The sequence below is a fragment of the Oncorhynchus mykiss genome, chromosome 21 (assembly GCF_013265735.2).
Source record: "Oncorhynchus mykiss isolate Arlee chromosome 21, USDA_OmykA_1.1, whole genome shotgun sequence".
Taxonomy (NCBI): domain Eukaryota; kingdom Metazoa; phylum Chordata; class Actinopteri; order Salmoniformes; family Salmonidae; genus Oncorhynchus; species Oncorhynchus mykiss.
Window position 1 is genome coordinate 13051830 of NC_048585.1, and position 22680 is coordinate 13074509.

The 22680-nt window shown below is 44.3% G+C and overlaps 4 protein-coding genes across 8 annotated transcripts; 3 read left to right on the forward strand and 1 right to left on the reverse strand.

Moving 5' to 3' along the window:
- The first annotated feature begins 17 nt into the window (after positions 1–17).
- On the forward strand, positions 18–6628 carry LOC110490642 (zinc finger protein 540). 3 transcript variants are annotated; one of them, XM_036956968.1, is made up of 9 exons: positions 18–200; positions 614–816; positions 1079–1171; positions 1282–1377; positions 1558–1668; positions 1839–1956; positions 2066–2729; positions 2831–2889; positions 4714–6628. In XM_036956968.1, the coding sequence occupies exons 1-9, from the start codon at positions 167–169 to the stop codon at positions 6228–6230; spliced, it is 2895 nt and encodes a 964-aa protein (XP_036812863.1). In that variant the 5' UTR covers positions 18–166; the 3' UTR covers positions 6231–6628. The 3 variants fall into 3 exon arrangements, with proteins under 3 accessions (XP_036812863.1, XP_036812864.1, XP_036812865.1); XM_036956969.1 differs by having other exon boundaries at positions 2831–2838; XM_036956970.1 differs by having other exon boundaries at positions 614–705.
- A 247-nt stretch (positions 6629–6875) lies between these two features.
- LOC110518396 (zinc finger protein 17) lies at positions 6876–14965 on the forward strand. Its single transcript, XM_036956967.1, has 9 exons — positions 6876–7138; positions 8765–8961; positions 9726–9824; positions 9940–10035; positions 10165–10275; positions 10414–10537; positions 10638–11739; positions 12149–12201; positions 12349–14965. The coding sequence occupies exons 1-9, from the start codon at positions 7105–7107 to the stop codon at positions 13575–13577; spliced, it is 3045 nt and encodes a 1014-aa protein (XP_036812862.1). The 5' UTR covers positions 6876–7104; the 3' UTR covers positions 13578–14965.
- Positions 14966–15031: 66 nt separating this feature from the next.
- Positions 15032–18084, reverse strand: LOC110490648 (DNA-(apurinic or apyrimidinic site) endonuclease). The gene is made up of 5 exons (XM_036956973.1): positions 17955–18084; positions 17417–17554; positions 17115–17281; positions 16497–16689; positions 15032–16381 (listed from the first exon to the last, which is right to left on the reverse strand). The coding sequence occupies exons 2-5, from the start codon at positions 17478–17480 to the stop codon at positions 15867–15869; spliced, it is 939 nt and encodes a 312-aa protein (XP_036812868.1). The 5' UTR covers positions 17481–17554; positions 17955–18084; the 3' UTR covers positions 15032–15866.
- A 122-nt stretch (positions 18085–18206) lies between these two features.
- Positions 18207–22540, forward strand: LOC110490647 (probable tRNA N6-adenosine threonylcarbamoyltransferase). Of its 3 annotated transcripts, none has more exons than XR_005038533.1 (12): positions 18207–18304; positions 18797–18916; positions 19022–19141; positions 19242–19417; positions 19570–19665; positions 19939–19988; positions 20083–20161; positions 20331–20396; positions 20576–20677; positions 20827–20902; positions 21092–21190; positions 21795–22540. XR_005038533.1 is itself a non-coding variant. In XM_036956971.1 (12 exons), the coding sequence occupies exons 2-12, from the start codon at positions 18802–18804 to the stop codon at positions 21818–21820; spliced, it is 1047 nt and encodes a 348-aa protein (XP_036812866.1). In that variant the 5' UTR covers positions 18207–18304; positions 18797–18801; the 3' UTR covers positions 21821–22540. The 3 variants fall into 3 exon arrangements, 2 of the variants coding, with proteins under 2 accessions (XP_036812866.1, XP_036812867.1); XM_036956971.1 differs by having other exon boundaries at positions 20576–20666; positions 21742–22540; XM_036956972.1 differs by having other exon boundaries at positions 18208–18304; positions 20576–20666.
- Positions 22541–22680: the final 140 nt, after the last annotated feature.

A 22680-nucleotide genomic window follows, 5' to 3' on the forward strand; every position in this document is an offset into this window, starting at 1 on the left:
CTATGACTAATATTTTGGAAAAGGTACAGGCGGAACGAAAATTGAGTCCAGTCTTGGTACCGGAAGTTTTGGGGAAGTAGATCGATGTTACTTCGCTCGTTGGGGAGCAGTCAAATCATTTTGTTTTCAAATTATTCTGCGCTTTTACATACGTATATTTATAGCCATGGATGCATGTGGACTATCTAAAGACGTCAATGGTGTGTAATAAAATAACTTCTAGATAACGTTACCATGCTAGCTAATATCTGCAGAACTAATATCAAAAGCCTCATGTAAAAAGTGGCATAGTCTGCTATCAGTTGATCCCCGGCTAAAATCGGTTATGACTGCATTGTTAAGTCAAGTGTGCTTGTAATCCTATCTAACTAGCTATCAATTTAAAGTAAAGACAATTTGAATAGTAAAGTTATTGCTTAATGCAAATTAATCCTGACAAAGGCTCATGTCTGATGCTTCTATTCTATGGAGCCCCATCCTGTAACGACGAGATGAGAAATTATTGTCCGCATCATTAGCTGACAGACATAATGATATATTACTACTGTATATATTTTGAACAGTGTTCTGACTTCTGATTGAATGTTTGTCAATTTGTACACCTACATTTCAGATCCAGTTCTCAGTCTTTCTTCTCTGCACCTCCTGGTTCCACCCTTGAGGCTCCTGTCTGCTGCCATGTGGCAGGTGGCTCAGCAAAGAGATGTGAGGCACTATGAGAAGTTGGAGGAGTTTGTGACTCTGGTGACAGAGGCCATTCCAGAGCTGCTGAGCCACAGACATAGAGCTCAGCTCATTCTAGGTCTGAGAGCACGGGTGAGAGACGAGTCAGGGGGCATAGGGTTATTCAGTTGGCTGGAGAGCCCTGAAAAGCGCAAATGAAATATATTGAACAGAAGAGAGAGAATTTCCTATGATGATGAGTAGAGAATTGGGTCTGTTCTATACATTATGTAACTGTCTGCAATCCTATGAATGGGTACTCCCCACCTGAGTTGATTGAGAGATGACAATGACATGGTTTCTCCAGCTACAGGTTTGTACCACAGTTAATACTTGTTTCTACTGTGTGATTCAGTTGGTTCTGGAGCTGTGCCGAGGCCCTGCCGACCCTCAAACCATCCAACCTTACCTGGACAGCATGCCCACTGCTACTCCAGGATGCACAGGAGTAAGTGGGCTATAGTCCTTTTAGAACAGAACTTGGTTGTTTTCCAAGTGGATTTGAGTGCACACAGCCACTATGTGATGAGATGATTGTATCTGTTTACTGTCTTGCAGTACAGAGACGCAGAGGTGGAAGCATCTGAATCAAATTTTGTGGTGCTTGTCCAATCACTGCTGAAGGACCCAATCGAGAGGGAGTGCTTCTTTCAGGTAATTTTACACTCGGCGCTGTGAGCCTCTTGCAGGACCGCGCTGCTTACGCCAAGGTTTTACTGAAAACAATGGGAGTGTCACGCCCGGGAAAAGTTACTCGTCCAGGCCTTCAAGAAAAAAAGTACTTGAAGTTACAATCCATCGCCTTGCCTCATTTAAATAATGTTCCCCCAACAGGAGGTGTTCCCGGAACAATATGGCCGACATTATGACACAGCGGTACAGACGTTAACATGGGAGTTCCTCTCCAGACTGGAACAACTGTTTCCAGTACCAGACCTCAAGCAGGTATTGAGCATTGTGGCATTTATAGCTTCTGGCAATTTAGCCTTTCTGGTATTGGATGATGCATAAATCTAGCACAGGTTAGGAATAGTACATTTTGGGAAGACAAACACAATTCTTTAGGCTACGGTGATTGAATATAAAATGCATTTCTAAAAGACATTCCCTTTCAGACCGCGACATGGCTCAGCTCTGCCCCTTCAGTCCTGGAGGAGTGTATGCAGTCTACCCCAGAGAATCTGAACCTCATTCTCCAGCACCATAACAGTTTTGGACATTTAAAAGAACCTTGTAAGTCTCCTGTAATGATTACCAAATCATGATGCAACGTTTTGTAGCACAGTACTGTTTAAAACTCACAGGTCTTTTTATGACACAGTTCTTGTCTTCTCTCGTTCAGCTGCTCTCTCCTCCTCCATGGGCGACAGCATCCTCTCCTCTCTGTCCACCCCTAAAATGGTGGTCACCACTGAGCCGACCACTTTTGTCATCCGGTCAGAGTCGTCACATAACTCGACAGACGTGCTGGGCCCCATGTCTTTAGAGGACACTGATGCGGTAGTAGTAACAGTTTACACTGAAGTGGAGGTTGGAACAGAGGTGGAAGAAGAGATTGTAGAGACAATGAACGAGGAATACGTACCGTCAAACGCCTCTCCACTGCGGGAGGAGGTGGTTGAACTTAAAGCTGAGGATATGAATCTGGAGATGACAGTCGTTGAAGAATATGGCTACGTGGGGGAGGAGATGAGTGCAGCCGAGGAAGAGATGGACACAGTGAGTGTTCCGGTGGAGCAAGCAGATGAAGCCGTTAATATCAGTGAAGACATTGGAACTGGGACAGAGACTGTAGCAGTCAAAAAAGATGTCCAAGATGAGGTGGTGGCAGATCAGGACGGCCAATCGGAGACTGTGATTGTATGTGGGAACCAGGAAGGGAAGGACACGTCCCAAGTGGTCAACTTTCAAACCCAACAACCTGCGACGTCAAATGTGAGGCGGTCTACACGGCTGCAGTCGAAGACGCCAAGAACTTGGAGGAGGAAAAAGAACACTGAGAACAAGTATGAGTGATGATTAGAGAATAGGAGTACTGTCATTTAAAAAGGAATCTGCCATTTTGTCATCAAATTAGTGATATTTTTGTTTTCGTTTTTAATCACAGGAACAACGGTGAGGCCTCAAGCATGGTTCATGTCAACTCACCCAGGGGAAGAGAAGCCGGTAATAATGATCTCTCCAACTATTCTGATAGTGACTATTCTGACAGTCATCAGGGAAATGGTTATATACAGTGAAGTCAGAAGTTTACACACACTTAGGTTGGAGTCATTTAAAACTCATTTTTCAACCACTCCACAAATGTCCTGTTAGCAAACTATAGCTTTGGCAAGCCGGTTAGGACATCTACTATGTGCATGACACAAGTAATTTTGGCAACAATTGTTTACAGACAGATTATTTCACTTATAATTCAGTGTATCACAATTCCAGTGGGTCAGAAGTTTACATACACTAAGTTGACTGTGCCTTTAAACAGCTTGGAAAATTCCAGAAAATTATGTCACAGCTTTTGAAGCTTCTGATAGGCTAATTGACATAATTTGAGTCAATTGGAGGTGTACCTGTGGATGTATTTCAAGGCCTACCTTCAAACGCAGTGTCTCTTTGCTTGACATCATGGGAAAATCCAAAGAAATCAGCCCAGCCAAAAATTCTAGAACTCCACAAGTCTGGTTCATCCTTGGGAGAAATTTCCAAATGCCTGAAGGTACCACGTTCGTCTGTACAAACAATAGTACGCAAGTATAAACACCATGAGACCACGCAGCCGTCATACCGCTCAGGAAGGAGACGCGTTCTGTCTCCTAGAGATGAATTTACTTTGGTGTGAAAAGTGCTAATCAATCCCAGAACAACAGCAAAGGACCTTGTGAAGATGCTGGAGGAAACGGGTACAAAAGTATCTATATCCACAGTAAAACGAGTCCTATATCGACACGACCTGAAAGGCCACTCAGCAAGGAAGAAGCCACTGCTCCAAAACCTCCATAAAAAAGCCAGTTTACGGTTTGAAACTACACATGGGGACAAAGATTGTACTTTTTGGAGAAATGTTATCTGATCTGGTGACAGGAAAAATAAAACTGTTTGGCCATAATGACCATCGTTATGTTTGGAGGAAAAAGGGAGAGGCTGCAAGCTGAAGAACACCATCCCAACCGTGAAACACAGGGGTGGCAGCATCATGTTGTGGGGGTGCTTTGCTGCAGGAGGAACTGGTACACTTGACAAAATAGATGGCATCATGAAGTAGGACAATTGTGTGGTTATATTGAAGCAACATCTCAAGACATCAGTCAGGAAGTTAAAGCTTGGTCGCAAATGGGTCTTCCAAATGGACAATAACCCCAAGCATACTTCCAAAGTTGTGGCAAAATGGCTTAAGGACAACAAGGTCAAGGTATTGGAGTGGCCATCACAAAGCCCTGACCTCAATCCTATGGAAAATGTGTGGGCAGAACTGAAAAAGCTTGTGCGAGCAAGGAGGCCTACAAAGCTGACTCAGTTACACCAGCTCTTTCAGGAGGAATGGTCCAAAATTCACCCAACTTGTTGTGGGAAGCTTGTGGAAGGATACCTGAAACGTTTGACCCAAGTGAAACAATTTTAAAGGCAATGCCTTATGTAAACTTCTGACCCACTGGGACTGTCATTCTCTACTATTATTCTGACATTTCACATTCTTAAAATAAAGTGGTGATCCTAACTGACCTAAGACAGGGAATTTTTACTAGGATTAAATGTCAGGAATTGTGAAACCTGAGTTTTAATGTATTTGGCTAAGGTGTATGTAAACTTCTGACTTCAACTGTACATATTCACAGTAGCAACAACTGAGGGACCAAAATGTGGAACAAATATGAATGTTTGGAAGATGTATGTCTTTCATTGTGTGGTCTCAATATATTTTTCAATGAGCATGCCCTTTATTTAATTCCCAAGCCATGCAAATAAAACATGCCTTGTCTGACTTCTGTCTCCCAGGTGGATCTGACAAGGTGACCCCCTTTACCTGCCCGAAGTGTGCCTACCACAGTGTGGAGGAAAAGAGCCTTCACCTCCACATGCAAAGCATTCACACAGAGGAGTACAACAAGCCCAATGTGTCTGGGAAAAACAGAGCAGCGGTTTCACCATGTCCTGACAACACTGGCCAGATATTCACATCAATCAAACCTCTCCTTTCTTCAAAAACTTTAATAACCGAAAACTCTGAGAATCAAACCGGTAATGCTGGGATTCCCACGAAAGCAAAAGGCTACCATAAGTCCCACACATGCGCCACGTGCGGTAGGCTCTTCACTCGCTCCTCCGATGTGAGGAGACACCAGCTCACCCACACGGGTGAGAGACCTTTCCACTGCTCTCAATGCGACAGGACCTTCCAGCATTCGTGGGACCTGACCAAGCATGAGAAGAAACATGGTGGGACATCCATCTCTTTCCCCTGCCAGCAGTGCGGGAGCTCCTTTGCCAACCTCCGCTCTCTGACAGCCCACCACAGAAGTTCCCACCTGGGCGAGAGCGACCTGCCCCACCTCTGCTCTATCTGTGGCAAGAGCTTCCCCTCCTCCTCTGAGTTGCTGGAGCACAGGAAGAGCCACGGGACCAGCCTCCAGTACATCTGCCAGCAGTGTGGAGAAAGCTTCCACTCCCTGCTGGCTCGCTCCCAACACCGGCAGACCCACCTGGTCAAGCGGCAGTTCAAATGCCCGCACTGCGACAAGAGCTATACGCGCAAAGCTGATGTGAAGAGGCACATGTTCTCCCACAGCGGCGAGCGACCGCACCAGTGCAACCAGTGTGGGAGATGCTTTTCCTTCCTCTTCCTGCTCAAGAAACACCAAATAGTTCACACGGGCGAGAGGCCTTTCCAGTGCTCCTACTGTCCCAAGAGGTTCACATTGATATCCATCCTGAGCAGACATGAGAGAATGCACACCGGGGAGAGACCCTTCCTCTGCTCTCAGTGTGGGAAGAGCTTTCTGTCCCAGGGGGAGCTGTCCAAGCACCACCGCTCCCACACTGATGAGAGACCGTACGCTTGCAATCAGTGTGACAAGAGGTTTAAGAGCAAAAAATCCCAACAGGAACATATCATCTCCCACACCGGCGTGCGCCCTTACCCTTGCTCTTACTGTGGGAAAGGATTCACCAAACCATACGCTCTGACCAGGCACCATCTCATACACACAGGGGAAAGACCATTCCCCTGCGTCCACTGTGGGAAGACATTTCTCACCCCCGCAGAGGTACAACTACACATCCGCATTCACACCGGGGAACGCCCTTACCCCTGCCCTGATTGTCAGCTGAAGTTTAGGAGTTCGTCAGACTTGGCACGACACAAACGCTTTCATACAGGGGTGCAGACATTTGTCTGTAACCAGTGTATGAAAAACTTTCCCACCTCGTCCAAACTGAAGAAACACATGGAGAACCACTCGGGGTCAGAGGCAGGCCAGAGCTCAGACTTTGGAGAAAATTCCAACCAAGCGTGAAGTAAGGGCAGCAGCACAATTGGCAAAAATGGCAGACACAATTAAAGTAAATTTACCTTCACAGCTATTATATTCTACAATGTCTCTGTCAAGGAAGGTCTTTCAACACCATTAGATCTCTAAAATAAGTTATCTTGTCAGTCTGGCTCATGGCCATTGAAATATAGCTGTCAATTATTTTGTCTGATCAAAGGGAGTTGCAACTCAATCATGTCCTTGACTTATTTTATTTGATTGTAAAACTAAAATAAGTGCTATGATCATCCAATTAGTCAATCAGTAGCTGGTCTATTAGAAGAGCTGGTAAATTAAAATGTTTGTCAATAACTTTTGAAGAATGTCAAAGATGAGTAAAAATGTTCTGTTACGGTAATGAACCAGCCTTAGGTGGATGCCAACTTGTCTCCTTGTCTTTACAGTTCCCAGCACAAAACATTTTGTTCCACTTTGTAGCCCTCTGTCTCTCTGACACACATACCAGTAATTAAAATGAAATCAATTGGGCGGGGGGTACAGGTTAGGCCCATGTCGTGAAAACAATAGGCTTTGGGTAGCTTTGTGCAGAAGATCTGTTGGATGCCGGTTAAATCATTCCTAGGTGAACTATCCGATGCATTTCCGATGACAGGTCCTTTGTGACGCGCAGTAATTCCAGGATCACTTCCGGATTGCTTGTCGTTCGTGGCTACAAGCATGTTATTAACTGGTTTACTATTAGTAAAACATTCGTAGACAAAGCAAACGTAGTGTTCACAACATTATTTGCTACAATCTGTAGCGTTCAGGAAGGAACCGATGCATTAAATCCCGTCGTCTAACGGGATCCTCCATCTAACTTTTGTAACAACAGTCAGCATTTGGCCCACGCGACAAAATGGACTCTGAATTTTCGGCAGCGGACAATGCAGGTAGGCTGTATCTAATAAATGACCATGCAAATATGCCAGCCGCTGCATATACTATTTGCTACTATTTGCTAGTTATTTTGGGGTATGTTCGGCAAGACACCATGTTCACAGCCTGTTTGCAGTCAAAAATGAAGTCCACAGGACACAAGCAGTACTCACGTATTTCTACAACAATTATGAACATTTGCTCCACTGAATATGCCCCAGTACCCATAATTAAGATGCATAAGCTACATTCAATTACACAAGACTGTTGTGAAACGTTATTTAACCATTTCAGATAATGCACTAGCTATGTTGCAGATTGATTTTAAAATTGTTTACAATGTTCTTTTGAAATACTCTTTCCAAGCCAATGAAGGTACAACACATGACAAAGTTTGTGGACACCTGCTCGTGGAACATTGAAAAGTCATGGGCATTAATATGGGGTTGGTCCCCCTTTTGCTGCTATAACAACAGCCTCCACTAGATATCCTGTGAAGACTTTCCACTAGATGTTGGAAAATTGCTGCGGGGACTGGCTTCCATTCGGCCACATGAGCATTAGTGAGGTTGGGCACTGATGTTGGGCGATTAGGCCTGGCTCACAGTCGGCGTTCCAATTCATCCCAGAGGTGTTCGTTGAGGTCAGGGCTCAGGGCAGGCTAGTCAAGTTCTTTACAGACCGATCTCGACAAACCATTTCTCTATGGATCTCGCTATGTGCACGGGGGCATTGTCATGCTGAAACAGGAAAGGTCCTTCCCCAAATTTTTGCCACAAAGTTGAAAGGACAGAATCGTCTAGAATGTCATTGTATGCTGTAGTGTTAAGATGTCCCTTCACTGGAACTAAGGGGTCTAGCATGGAAAAACAACCCCAGATCATTATTCCTCCTCCACCAAACTTTATAGTTGGCACTATGCATTCGGACAGGTAGCGTTCTCCTGGACTCCGCCAAACCCAGATTCGTCGTTGGACTACCAGATGGTGAGGCGTGATTCATCATTCCAGAGAACGCTCCAGAGTCCAATGGCGGCAAGCGTTACACCACTCCAGCTGAAGCTTGGCATTGCACATGGTGACCTTAGGCTTGTGTGTGGCTGCTCGGCCATGGAAACCCATTTCACGAAGCTCCCGACAAACAGCTCTTGTGCTGACATTGCTTCCAGAGGCAGTTTTGAACTCTATAGTGAGTGTTGCAACCGAGGACCGACAAATTGTACGAGCTACGCGCTTCAGCACTCAACGGTCGCGTTCTGTGAGCTTGTGTGGCCTACCACTTTGCGGCTGAGCTGTTGTTGCTCCTAGAGTTTCCACTTCACAATAACAACACTTACAGTTGACTGGGGCAGCTCTAGCAGGGCAGAAATTTGACGAACTGACTTGTTGGAATGTTGCCGTTCTATGACGGTGCCACGTTGAAAGTCACTGAGCTCTTCAGTAAGGCTATTCTACTGAAAATGTTTGTCTATGAAGATTGCATGGCTGTGTGCTAGATTTTATACATCTGTCAGCAACTGGTTTAGCTGAAACACCCAAATCCACTAATTTGAAGGGGTCTCCACATACTTTTGTATATACAGTGTATGCGTTTGACGTTCTGATTGCAACCGTATTATTCATTTTTCCATGCTGTTTTAGGTCTCCCTCTCCTCTCCCTCTGCCTCTTGGTTCCACCCATTCAGCTTATGTCCGCGTCCATTTGGCAGGTGGTGCAACAGCGAGATGCCATGAATTATGCAATGCTGGCAGAGTTTGTCTCCCTGGTGACAGAAATGGTCCCTGAGTTGCTGATCTATAGGCACAGGGCCCAACTTATTTTGGGATTGCGAGCAAGGGTGAGTGTTACAACCCTAATGAGTGAGTGTAGAGGCATATATAGAGACCTTATGTATTCCTTTTAGAATCCGAGAGTGGAAGATGTGGTTTTGTGTAGGCACACTCATTTCAAAACAGTCCTTTTAGAATCCGAGAGTGGAAGATGTAGTTTCGTGTAGGCACACTCATTTCAAAACAGTCCGAATGTTGAATAAACTTCATTTAGACAAACTTTACCTGTTGTCTGCTGATTTTTATCCTCATGTCGGAGGTCATCGGTGAGAAAATATCCACAGGGAGGTGTTATTAGCCCGACTTTCAGTTCTCCGTATACGTTTTCAATACTGATGCATGGGACGTAAACACGTGCACAATATCTAAACAATGGCCAAGCGTGACCAAACGTTGACAACTTTTCATTTGTAGTATATCACATGCGCTTCCAGCTGATTGCGAAGTGGACGTGCTTCAGTCGACAACGTTTGGTTACGTTCGGCTATTGTTTGCATATTGTGCATCATGTGCAATGCGTCAGGAGATAGAAAATACAAACCGTGGAAATATTATCTTTATTTTCTACTGCCAAAAGGACAACAGCACGGACAACCGGTAAATTGAGTGTAAATGTCATTTTATTCAACATTCTGGCTTGTAGAGACTACTGCATATTTTTTTAGGGTGACTTTTTCAGACTGAAAAGCCATGGGGTGACCATGGTAACAGTCTGACGTACTATAACTATATAACTAATGAATAACGGTGCATGGGGTATGTGTTATTGCAGCACATTCTGGAGTTGTGTCGCAGTGAGCATCCTGTAGAACCTCAGGTCATCTTAACCCAGCTGTACATGATTCAACCACTTACCCACTTCAGTAATGATGTAAGTTGATCGTCAATGAATACCTTCTTCCTGGAGGAGTAGACTGGAGTGAAATGCACTGCTATAGATACACTGTATGTTGGACAAATGTGTCCTTGTTTGATGTATCCTACAGGTAAGTGACACAGAGGTGGAGTCGTCAGAGACTCGTTTTCTGGAGCTGGTCCAGACCCTGCTTAAAGACCCTGATGAGAGAGAGCATTTTTTCACAGTGAGACTTCACAGAACACATGTCCTCTTGCATTGGATTTACAGGTCAATGAAGTAAAGTGTTTTGCATTGCATTTACCTGTATATTAAATCATGTGGAGGGGTTTTCTTCCTCATCTGTGTCCCTCAGGAGATATTCCCAGTGGAGTATGGACCACAATATGACATCGAGCTGCAGACTCTACTGTGGGAGTTCCTGTCCAGATTGGTTCAACTGTTACCGACCCCTGACCTCGCACAGGTGAGGGAAAGAATACCTTCTATTCACACCTACTGTTTAATAATCATTGTGCAGTACCAGATTAATTAAACTGTGCAAGGAACCATGTGAAGTGGAATATTCAGTAGATACATATCTATTATTTGATCTATCCCCCAGACAATGGCATGGCTCGGTACTGCCCCCTCAGTCTTGGATGATTGTGCCCATGTTATATCTCATCCAGCAGATCTGAAGAGTCTTCTCCAGCACCATAAACGTCTTGGACATTTGGAGCAACATGGTGGGTGACACGTAGCAAATGTATCCGTGCAGTTTTAAAACTGAACATGGCATTCATCCAAATGGATTGACTTTAATTGTAGCATCCTCTCTTTGAACAGTACCCCCCTGCGCCATGGGCGACTTCATCCTGTCCTCTCTCTCCATCCCGCCACACAGTAGAACCATGATCAGCACTGAGCAGACCACCTGTGACAACCAGTCAGAACCCTTGGAGGAGTTTGTGGATGACTTCGATGTGGAAATTGTAACTCTGACTGATTATGAAGAGGTTGAACTAGGTTTGAGTCAGGAGGAGGTGGAGGATGGGAACGATGACGAAGGACAGACCATGGAGGACAAGGAAGAAGAGCCTAAAGAAACGCCCGCTGAAGAAGTGGAGGAAGAGGAGAAAGTGATGGAGGACCATGAAGAGGGGGACTTGGAGAGCAACTCACATCTAGAAGAAGCTGAGAATGACCCAGCATCCTCCCATCACCAAACATCCTCTGGGCCCCACATCTGCTCTGTCTGTGAGAAGAGCTTCAAGTTTGCCTCTGCACTAATAGCTCATCAGGTCATCCATACAGGAGAGCGCCCGTATGTGTGCCATCTGTGTGGACGGTGTTTCTCCTTCAGGCAGTCTCTGGACAGGCACAAACAGACACATAAGGATGGGCGCGTTTACGACTGTTTAATCTGTGGGGAGACCTTTCAGTCCTTGTCAGCCCGCACAGAGCACAAGAAGAGCCATATGGAGCAAGGCGCTTACCAGTGCTCACAGTGCCACAGGAAGTTCAACTGGGCGTCGGCCATGGTGAGACACCTGAAGGCTCACACAGAGGGCACTGAGGTCAAAACGCAGGAACTTACAAAAAGCCTGAAGTCTGAGAAAGAGAATATAGGGATTAAAGAGATTGTAGGAGAGGTGGCTATTGAACCCCCTGAAACAGACCCGGTGTTGGAGGATGGAGGGAAATCCTGTCACAATCCACAGGAAGGAGCGGGTCAGTCCACTTCATCTGAGCCTGCAGTGTTGGTGCCTGGACTTCTGGACAAGGTTGTAACACTTGTCACGGTCCGTACCAGTGGTAGGAAAACAAAACCGACCTTGAAGGTGCAGATGGTGAACCTGCAGAAGCTGAAGGGAAAGGTTGCCACCCCAAAGAGGACGGATGGAAGCTTGATGAACCCCCAGGGTTTCACACCATTGCATTTTAAGAGGTAAAGTAGATCGACGCAGACATTTTAAGGTTAAATAACAAGTTTGGTATTTTAAGTGAACTCAACTGTCATCTCATGGCATTAATGGTCTAGGCGGGCAATTCCACGGTAACAGAGTGACACTGAGACTCCGATGTTTTTACTTTAAAATGTATGTCAAACAAAAAACAAAGTTTATTAACAGACAGCACAAACTGTCATTCTGTTACCAAACTACTGTTTTTCAAGTAAATGTATCCTTGTACAATTCTCTGTGGAAATTGTTCAATGTTGTCCTTGTGCATAGTTGTATGGTTTGTTTAACTTCGCAATCATTGGTGTTTGTTTGACATACATTTTAAAGTGAAAAATCTGAGTCTGTGTCACTCTGTTACCTTGGAATTGCCCTCTACCTGTTTATCTTCAACAGTGAGGAACACTCCTATGGCTCACCAGTGGTCTCAACAAAGGAAGGAGATACAGGTGCTTGTATTACCTTATTAGTTTTGCATAAGTGTGTAATTGTTTGGTCTGTTGAGTGGTTACCTACATACATTGCTTAAACAATTGTTTGTATCCTGCCCTTATTGAATCCATCAGGTTTTCATTTATACTTTGTTGGTCCTTCAGGGTGGTGTCCATTCATCAACTCAGACGAGGCGTCCGTCCAGCAGCACATTGAGACGAACCACTCGGGGGAAGCGCAGGAAGACGCTCCGTCTGCTCCGCACCAAACAGGCCAAGCGGGACACTATGATTGCCCAGACTGTAACAGCAGCTACAAGTTTCAGTCCTTACTGAAATACCATCGGCGCGTCCACACCGGCGAGCGCCCATACGTGTGCCCTCAGTGCGGACGCCGCTTCTCCTTCAAGCAGTCACTGGAGAGGCACGGACAGACACACAAGGATGGGCGCAAGCATGACTGTCTGATCTGTGGGCAGAACTTCAAGTCCTTGTCAGCGTACACAGAGCACAAGAAGAACCACATGGAGAACGGTGTGTATCGGTGTTCGGAATGCGACCGGCGGTTCTCCTGGAAGTCTGCGCTGGTCAGACACCTCCGGACTCACACGGAGAACGCCACCGAGGCTGAGCTCTCTTACAAATGCCCAAGGTGTGACTTGGGATTCAGCAGTAGTACGTACCTTAACAGGCACCTGCTCACACACCAAGAGGAGAGGTTGCATGTCTGCAGCTGTGGCAAGAACTTTGCCTACAAGGCTGCTCTGACCGCACACCAGCGCACCCACCTGAAAGAGAGGCCACACCAGTGCAAGCAGTGTGGAAAGGGTTTCCTCTACAAGGGAGGGCTGGTAAGTCACATGAAGATCCACTCTGAAGAAATGCCTTTCATGTGCTCATTCTGTGGGAAGAGCTTCAAGAGAGAGAGGAACATGAAGAAACATGAACGCTGCCACACCAGGGAGAACGTGTTCAGCTGCTCGCAGTGCGACAAGACCTTTGTGTACAAGGCCACACTGACCAGGCACGAGCTAACCCACTCGGGGGAGAGACCGTTCCTGTGCTCCGATTGTGGCAAAGGGTTTTTCTCCCATGCGGAGCTTCTAAAGCATGAGCGCTTCCACACGGGCCACAAGCCGTTCCAGTGCTCCCACTGCGGGAAGCAGTTCACCCAGTCCTGCTACCTGACCATTCACCTGCGCTACCACACAGGGGTACGGCCTTACTCCTGCACCCATTGTGACAAGAGCTTTCTCAGCGCCAACCGTCTGAAGAGACACCTGAGAACCCACACAGGAGAGAAACCCTACCTGTGTTCAGAGTGTGGCAAAGGATTCAAACAGTCATATCACCTCAAGATGCACCAGCAGACTCATGCCACCAAGATTTACTGAGGCATGATTGTGTCTCTGTCCAGATTTCAGTCAAATGATTTGGTAGAATGCCATGGTGAGTTAGCTGTCGACTGCAGACAACCAGGAGTGTTAAAATATAAATACTGAATAATAATATAAATTCAATATGCAACAAATTCAAAGATTTTACTGAGTTACAGTTCATATAAGGAAATCATTCAATGGAAATAAATGAATTAGGCCCTAATCTATGGATTTCACATGACTGGGCAGGGGTGCAGCCATGGGTGGGCCTGGGAAGGCTTAGGACCACCCACTGGGGAGCCAGAACCAGCCAGTCAGAATGAGTTTATCCTCTCAAAAGGGCTTTATTACAGACAGAAATACTCCTCCATTTCATCAGCTGTCTGGGTGGCTGGTCTCAAATGATCCCGCAGGTGAAGAAGCTGGATGTGGAGGTCCTGGGCTGGCGTGGTCTGCGGTTGTGAGACCGCCAACAGCTCTGCCAACAGCTCTGGTGGGCATTCCTGCAGTCAGCATACCAATTGCACGTTCCCTCAAAACTTGACGCTTCATCTGTGGCATTGTGTTGTGACAAAACTGCACATTTTAAAGTGGCCTTTTATGGTCCCCAGCACAAGGTGCACCTGTGATCTCCCATCAGATCCTTGGGCTCCCGAGTGGCACAGCGGTCTAAGGCATTGCATATCAGTGCTAGAGGCGTCACTACAGACCCTGATTCCATCCCAGGCTGTATCACAACCGGCCGTGATCGGGAGTCCCATAAGGTGGAGGACAATTGGGCCAGCGTCTTCTGGGTTAGGGGAGTTTGGCTATCATTGTAAAATAAGAATTTGGTCTTAACTGACTTGCCTAGTTAAATAATGATCATGCTGTTTAATCAGCTTCTTGATATGTCACACCTGTCAGGTGGATGTACTATTTTGGCAAGGTAGAAATGCTCCCTAACACAGACAAACATTTTTGTGCATGAAAATTGAGAGAAATAAGCTTTTTGTGAGTATGAAACATACCTGGGATTTTTTATTTCAGCACATGATTACACATGTATATTTTTGTTCAGTATATTAGTGGTAATTCCTAATCTATAGATTCATGAAATGCATTTGAATTCTTTCTAGCTTTCCTCAGCTGAACTACTGTCATTGTTACTCATCAAGGCACATACAGCTCTTCTGTGAGCTGAATCACTCGTGACACAACTTTGGCCTGGATTTAATCTGTAGAGCCCTGGCTGCAATTAATCCCGGAAAAAATGTTGTTTTTGGTTGTTTATCACAATGTAGAAGTACTAAAAGATTTGTGCCTCGTGTCCGTCTGCTAAAATGCATTTTATATGTATAGTACATTGTATTTTCATAGAGTTGTAGCTCAAATGAGTAATGAAGAGACTTCAATGAACAATACAAAAATTGTTACTGTCTTTTGTAATGAAAACCTCAACTTAACCTAATAGAAAGGAAACTCAAGCATACTTAAAACTAAACTTTATTAGATGCATGGGTATATTTACCATCTATAAACTCAAGCTATGGTTTGGGATTTTTTTTTAATACAAAACAGGCATGTCTTAGAAACTTTGCTCCGGACATTGGCAGTAAGGGGTGAGATACCACTGACATTGGCAGTAAGGGGTGAGATACCACTGACATTGGTCTCATATCAGCTCTAGAGGTTGAACCATTTGACAATCTTAATACTGGCCATCAATCTGGGTCTGAATGTTTGCATGCTAATAAATCTGTACCATGATTTAATTTATCAATATTCACTCAATGATAATGACTTCATTACCATTATATATAATATTAATTAACAAAATAGGACTCACATTCCCTTCAAAGGAGCAATGTTTCAATGACAGACTAGCAGTTATTGAGCACCAACATCAGTTTCACATGTTTAAAGAACACTGCCTCAGAGGACTTGCAGGGATTATGCCGTATGTTACCAGATGTCACTTAGGAGTGCATTGTGTGGGTGGGAAAGTAAAGCAGTGTTGAATAGTCACTTCAAATGGGTGACAGGACAATTGTGACTACGGTAGTTTATACAATTTAAGATTTGAGGGTTACGTAAACTCTTGAGAATCCCAGTTTCAGTAGAAACGTGTTTCCAGGTTCTGATGTTTCACTCATGTTGAGTGTGCACACCGGCATACAGATTAGTTTCAGTAGTTGGGAATGCCATGACTTCATCTGAGGTCCGCCACCTAGGTCACATTTAACATGAGAAAACAATGCATGGCCACACTGCCAAAACTATTGAACTGGGAAACAATTGATCCAGCACTTTGGCCAGACTGATCTACACAACCATGTGCAGAGTGATGGGGCAGTGGTCACTGCCCATAGCTTGGTTGCGGATCTTGCTATCACAAAGGCCTGGCAGTAGAGCAGAGGACAGCACAAAGTAGTCCAGACGCCAGCCTACGTTCTTAGAGCGAGAGTTCATCATGTAGGTCCAGAAGGTGTACGCATTGGCCTGCTCGGGGTACAGCTCGCGGAAGCTGTCGGTGAAGCCTGCAGCCAGCAGCTGATTGAAGCCCTCACGCTCCTCTGCTGTGAAGCCTGCGTTTTTTTTATTGCCTTTGGAGTTCTTCAGGTCGATCTCCTCGTGGGCCACGTTCAGATCGCCACACAGCACCAGGGGCTTGCGCTTGTCCAGGTCGCTCAGGTAGGCCTTGAACTCCACGTCCCAGGTCTTGCGATAGTCCAGGCGCACCAGGCCTCGGCCAGAGTTGGGCACGTAGGCGGTGACCAGGAAGAAGGTGGGGAACTCAGCAGTGATAACACGGCCCTCCTTATCATGCTCCTCTTTACCTGCAGACAGATTAGGGATAGGCAGGTTAACTAGGACACCTGGAGAGAACAGTCAATGGGTAAAGAGAAGACACTCACAGCCAACTAGAGTAACCAGGATCAGCCATTCACTCACCTATGCCATAGGTAACTTTGAGGGGCTCAGTCTTGCACAGCATAGCTACCCCGCTATAGCCCTCCTTCTCATCAGAGCCAGCCCAGTACTTGTGGGGGAACTCAGGCATGGAGGTGATTTCATCAGGAAGGGACTTCTCAGCGCACTTCGTCTCCTGCAGGCACAGCACATCTGGGGCCTCGTCACGCACCCACTGGGCAAGAGGGGGAAAATAACCAGTCAGCTCCTTCACATTGCACTGCCATTTATCAGTGTTTAAAAGGTGCAGCCACTGTGCAGATTAATGAACCAGACAATAGTATTTAACAGAAGTTCATACGCACTCAACGTTTAAATCTCATGCATTGCATAACTAGTGTGTGGACTTATTTCACGTGTAGTTAACAATTCTATGCACTATAGCTCAACTAACCGGTGCCTCTGCACATTGACTCTGTACCAGTACCCCTGTATATAGTCTCGCTATTGTTGTTTACTGCTGCTCTTTAACTACTTGTTATTTTTATTTATTAACCCTAACCCTTATACTTTTAAAACAGCATTGTTGGTAAGGGGCTTGTTTTATAGCTCAATGCCAAGTCGTATTGCAGCTTTGGACTCTGTGGTTCCCAAACTCACATCAAGGCCCTTCTTCTTGACCCAAGCTCTGAGCCCATCCACATTCCAGGAGGTGATCTTCATGTTAGCAGCACGTCCATCTTTGCTGTTCATCTTATCAGGAGGGTCACTGTACAGAATGGGAGCCTCTGGTTCCTTGACCTTCTTTCCTTTCTTGGCAGCGGGAGCTGTAAGGTGACAGAGAAAACAGGAGGGGTAATGAGACTGGTGTAACAGTATTTTTTTCCATTTGTATTCTGTTCTGCTTCAGACATAATGTAAGTGTAAGATACGCAAAAAACAGGACACATCAATTGTCTCACCTGTGCCGTTGTCATGGTCACCATCTCCAGCCTCCTGCTCATTTTTCTTCGCTCTTTTCGACATACTTTCACTCGTTCTTATCCCACACACGCCCCGAAGACACACAACACGCACACACGAGTACACACGCGTCGCCGCTGGGAAAAGAAAAACAGATGATCTAGTCATTAGCTTAATTTATAGCAGCCACTTTAGCAAATACAATAGCGACGCTTAGCTCAACAGCTACTGCCACAATAGCTACTAGTTTGTACGCCAGATATGTGATAAAGATGTTTACAGTACCACATATCCATTTAACAATTCTGTAACTACTGCAAAAACAGGCACATCTTTGATAATAAGCTAGTTAGCTAGGACATATACATAACTTTATGTGCGGCCTATGGCTCAATCCATGTCGAATGAAGATCGAGTCTGAATAAATGGGCAAAATGTGCACGAGCAATCTGGCAGAAAATGAATGCAACTAATGCTGCTACTACTACTTCTTTGCAAATTAAGAATTGAACTAGAGAGAACCCAAAGTATTCTTACTTTGCGTTTTCACAACAAAGGATTCAAACGTGTCACAGTCACTCCTCCAAAACAAAGCAGTGTGGTTTGAGAAACATGGTCACACACACGCATGTGGTGTAGGCTGCCCTATATTATGCCTGATGTGATTTTCCCCTGAATCCGTGAACGCACCAGGTAACCGCTTTTTATGCATGTTATGTATTTGTTTACGTCAAACATTAAATGTCTACAATTAGCTTCCAATTGTTTTGGTTAATACAATACATTGAAAGATACAATTCTATAAGGAAATCATCAAACGACCTCTTGTAATGGGTCCTCACTGCCTAGAGTACTGTCTGAAACCCGAAATACTCAGCAACCAGGAGGTTCGTATTCAACTTTTTGCTTTCCCATCTGAAATTATAATGTTTTTCATTTAAAACACGTGAAATTGGCTATTAATGTGCCTTCGTTTTTGGCATTTGAACTAAATAATTGATTGTAGATCTAGATCGCCACCTGGTGTGCAACCCGAGTGTTTAGCTAACTAATCATGCTTCTAATAGTTTTAACCAAACATGACACTGTTTTTGGTATCTATATTCTAGTGTTTATGTTCTACTTTTCCTATTGCTTTTGAAGAATAAATAAAATAACACTTGTACTTTTTAGTCGTTGACATTGCACTGTTTATTCTTGTAGGAACTGATGTATGCAACTGTTTCTGGTATTTGTAGCAATGTCCTCGCACTCTGAACATATTTTTTTCAGATGCACACGACCAATAACTATGACATTCTTTCAATGTGCTCAAGTTTTTATTTTATTTAAAAAAAAATGTATTCATTATAATTCTCCATCTCCCTCAAACTCTCTAGCTGTCATGACTGTAGTGATTGGATTTGAGGGTAGTGCCAACAAGATTGGTGTGGGCATTGTGAGGGATGGAGAAGTACTCTCAAACCCCAGACGCACCTACATTACACCCCCTGGTCAAGGCAAGTTGGTTGAATTCAAAGTAGACTCGAATGACAACTGAAGGCTTGCGTTTGTCCTAATGCTCATGTGTGTAGTTGCAGTAACAGACTAACTCTCCATCACAGGGTTCCTGCCTAGTGAGACAGCCAGACATCACCGCAGTGTCATCCTAACAGTTCTGAAGGAGGCGCTGGAGGAGGCAGGGCTGAAGCCTGCTGACGTTGATTGCGTGGCATACACAAAGGGTCAGGAACTCCTATGTCACTGATTCCTATAAAGCTGAAATGGCCTTTCCTGACCTGTAGTACCATTCAGTTTTCACCAACATTATATTATTTACCCCAGGACCAGGGATGGGTGCCCCCTTGGTGACAGTGGCTCTGGTGGCGCGCACAGTGGCCCAGCTGTGGGGGAAGCCTCTCCTGGGTGTCAACCACTGTATTGGCCACATTGAGATGGGCCGCCTCATCACTCAAGCCAATAACCCCACTGTGCTCTATGTCAGTGGGGGTAACACACAGGTCAGTCACCCATACATATATACTAAGACAGACTTGGGATGTCCCGCAACAGCTTGAGAGTTCTTAGGGTTTCCCCTTAGTTAGCACTCATACCTGTCTCAACTGAGGTTTCTGGGTTTAGTTGTGCTCTAATGTAATGTTTCCTCATGAAGGTGATTGCATACTCTGAGCGGCGCTACAGGATATTTGGTGAGACCATCGACATTGCAGTGGGCAACTGCCTGGACAGGTTTGCCAGGGTGATAAAGGTGAGTTCTGCATGGCTCTTCAGGGGACTAAACTGAAACAAACCTGACTAAGTAATGCTCCTATAAAGGCTACATGCTGAAACATGTACACTTCCATCGTCTTACAAGAGTTGCTGAATATCATTTTCAATTTGCTCCTCTTTTCATGCATCTTGTTTTTAAAGCGAGATAGCAACATCCTTTTTTCTCCTCTTTAAGATTTATTGTGGACTCTGACTATACCTTGTATAAATTGTTTTACCATTCTCATGAATCAAAATGGTTTGTACTCAGATTTCCAATGATCCCAGCCCTGGGTACAACATTGAGCAGATGGCCAAGAAGTGAGTACATGTGTTTTCTTTGGAATTGCAGTCGGCCAGTAGATGTTTTCATATGTATATATTTACACTATTGATTTCGTGTTTGTTTTGTCAGAGGTACACAGTATGTGGAGCTTCCATACACGGTGAAGGGGATGGACGTGTCATTCTCTGGGATTCTATCCTATATCGAGGTAAGATGCAGAGCCTTTAAGTGGGAATTAAGTTCTGCATTGAGTTGCATTGCATTGGGTTGCATAGCATTGTCGGGGAGAGACAGGGTTTTTGTGATTTGTTAGATGGACTGTGGTTATAATAAGGGGGGCATGTTTGATGTGCTCATATTTGTCCCTTTTCTTTCAGGAAGCAGCTGGGAAGATGTTGAAATGTAATCAGTGTACAGCAGAAGACCTGTGCTTCTCCCTACAGGTCAGAACAAAAGCAATAAACTGCCCCAGTGCATTGTTGTCAGCCTGTTTCCTGCATCGGCACGGCAACACCCTTCCCTTTCAGAATGATGGCAGCTACATGGTGGCATCACTCACAGTCTGAGAGGTGTCACAGCACACCACTGTGTAATGATCCTTCACTATTTGTGTGTCCTGTAGGAGACCCTGTTTTCCATGCTGGTGGAGATCACAGAGAGGGCCATGGCTCACTGCAGCTCCCAGGAAGTGCTCATCGTTGGAGGCGTTGGCTGTAAATCAATTGTACTTCATTGTGGGGGTTGTGGGCTTTCCAATGTAATTCATTAAAACACATAAGATGTAATATCATGTAAATCTGTCTGATCTCATTATGGACAGGCACAACTCAAACACAACCCTTCAGGAATGCTGATGACGGTTTTGCTCTGTAGGTAATCTGCGTCTGCAGGAGATGATGGGAGTCATGTGCAAGGAGAGGGGTGCAAAGCTCTTTGCTACAGATGAGAGGTAAGGTTCTACATACTATGTTTTCAATACAAGGGATCTGACAAGTGTATCTAAGACATTCCATGCTTACCTTTATTATTTATGAACTAATACAAGTAAACAGGTTTATGTTGATGCTAATTTCACAATGTACTTTAACTTTGTACATCCTATTATTAAAATGTGATATTCTGTTTTGTTGTGTCACAGCTTTTGTATCGATAATGGAGCAATGATTGCACAGGCTGGCTGGGAGATGTTCCGATCCGGTCAGACAACTGAGCTGTCAGACTCATGGATCACTCAAAGGTAATTCCACTATATCTGCAACTCAAATGATTCCCTTTCATTATATTCTATTGTACAGTACAATGATTCCCTTTCATTATATTCTATTGTACAGTACAGTGATTCCCTTTCATTATATTCTATTATACAGTACAGTGATTCCCTTTCATTATATTCTATTATACAGTACAATGATTCCCTTTCATTATATTCTATTGTACAGTACAGTGATTCCCTTTCATTATATTCTATTGTACAGTACAGTGATTCCCTTTCATTATATTCTATTGTACAGTACAATGATTTATCATATTTATATTGTACAGTACAATGATTTATCATATTTATATTGTACAGTACAATGATTTATCATATTTATATTGTACAGTACAATGATTTATCATATTTATATTGTACAGTACAATGATTTATCATATTTATATTGTACAGTACAATGATTTATCATATTTATATTGTACAGTGATTACTTTTACATAAAAAATTTAGCTAAAATGTTACAGGAAGTTCTTGTCTATTTTACGAAAGTGTATTGAGATATTTTTTGACAACAGGTCTACCATATTGTGCTGTCATCCAGTGACAAGAGAAACATTGTTGTTGGCAGGTACAGAACAGATGAAGTGGAGGTGACCTGGAGAGATTGACAGCTCACTACCCAACAGGCTGCAACTTGCACCCACCCATCTTCCCTTTACCTGGATTGTATGTGTTGTGTCATGATGGAGGGAAACAATGTAGAAATATTCTATGCCTCACTTCTATTGTTCTGAACTCAACACAACAGTTTTTAGCCACACTCATTAGTATTTTAGGCCTAGATTAAATCCGGACTGCAGAAAATCTGCGCTATTGAAATGTAAAGGCAATGTTCCCGTATTTGGAGAAAACACCTTTATCTTTTGATCTTTTGGGGCTTTCTCTAGCGCTGGATTCAATCTGTATCGCAGAAGATCCGCATTAAAGTCATGTCTGATTGAGCCAACATATGCAGCGTTTACCGTGAATGAAGTCTCCGCGAACGCGGGAACTATGCCTTTAAATGTCAGTATAATGCAGATCTTCCGCGATACGGATTTAATCCAGCCCCTAGTCCACAATATAGCCACGTTTATACCTGGTGTTAACGTGTCCTGATCCTGTCAACATTCTGATTGCGCCCATATTTTTTGACAAGTGTAAACAATTAAAATTAGTACCTCCGGAGATAGTCAGTGATGCGTTGTAATGTAGCTAGATTTCTTACAACTGTAAACATCTGAATTATCAAACCATTTAAATCATTCCTTCTAAAATCATTGACAGGTGGCAATATTGGCTTAACATTAAATACAAATTTGCTTTACACTGAAAGCTGAAATGTACCTTTTTCAAGGATGGGGATCAGCAAGATTAGAACCTGTGATCTTATGGTCCCTGGCCCAGTGCATTGCACCAGCAGAGGTGAAGGCACTATGCCTTTTCCCCACATTTAAAGCTGTTCAGGCAGAAAG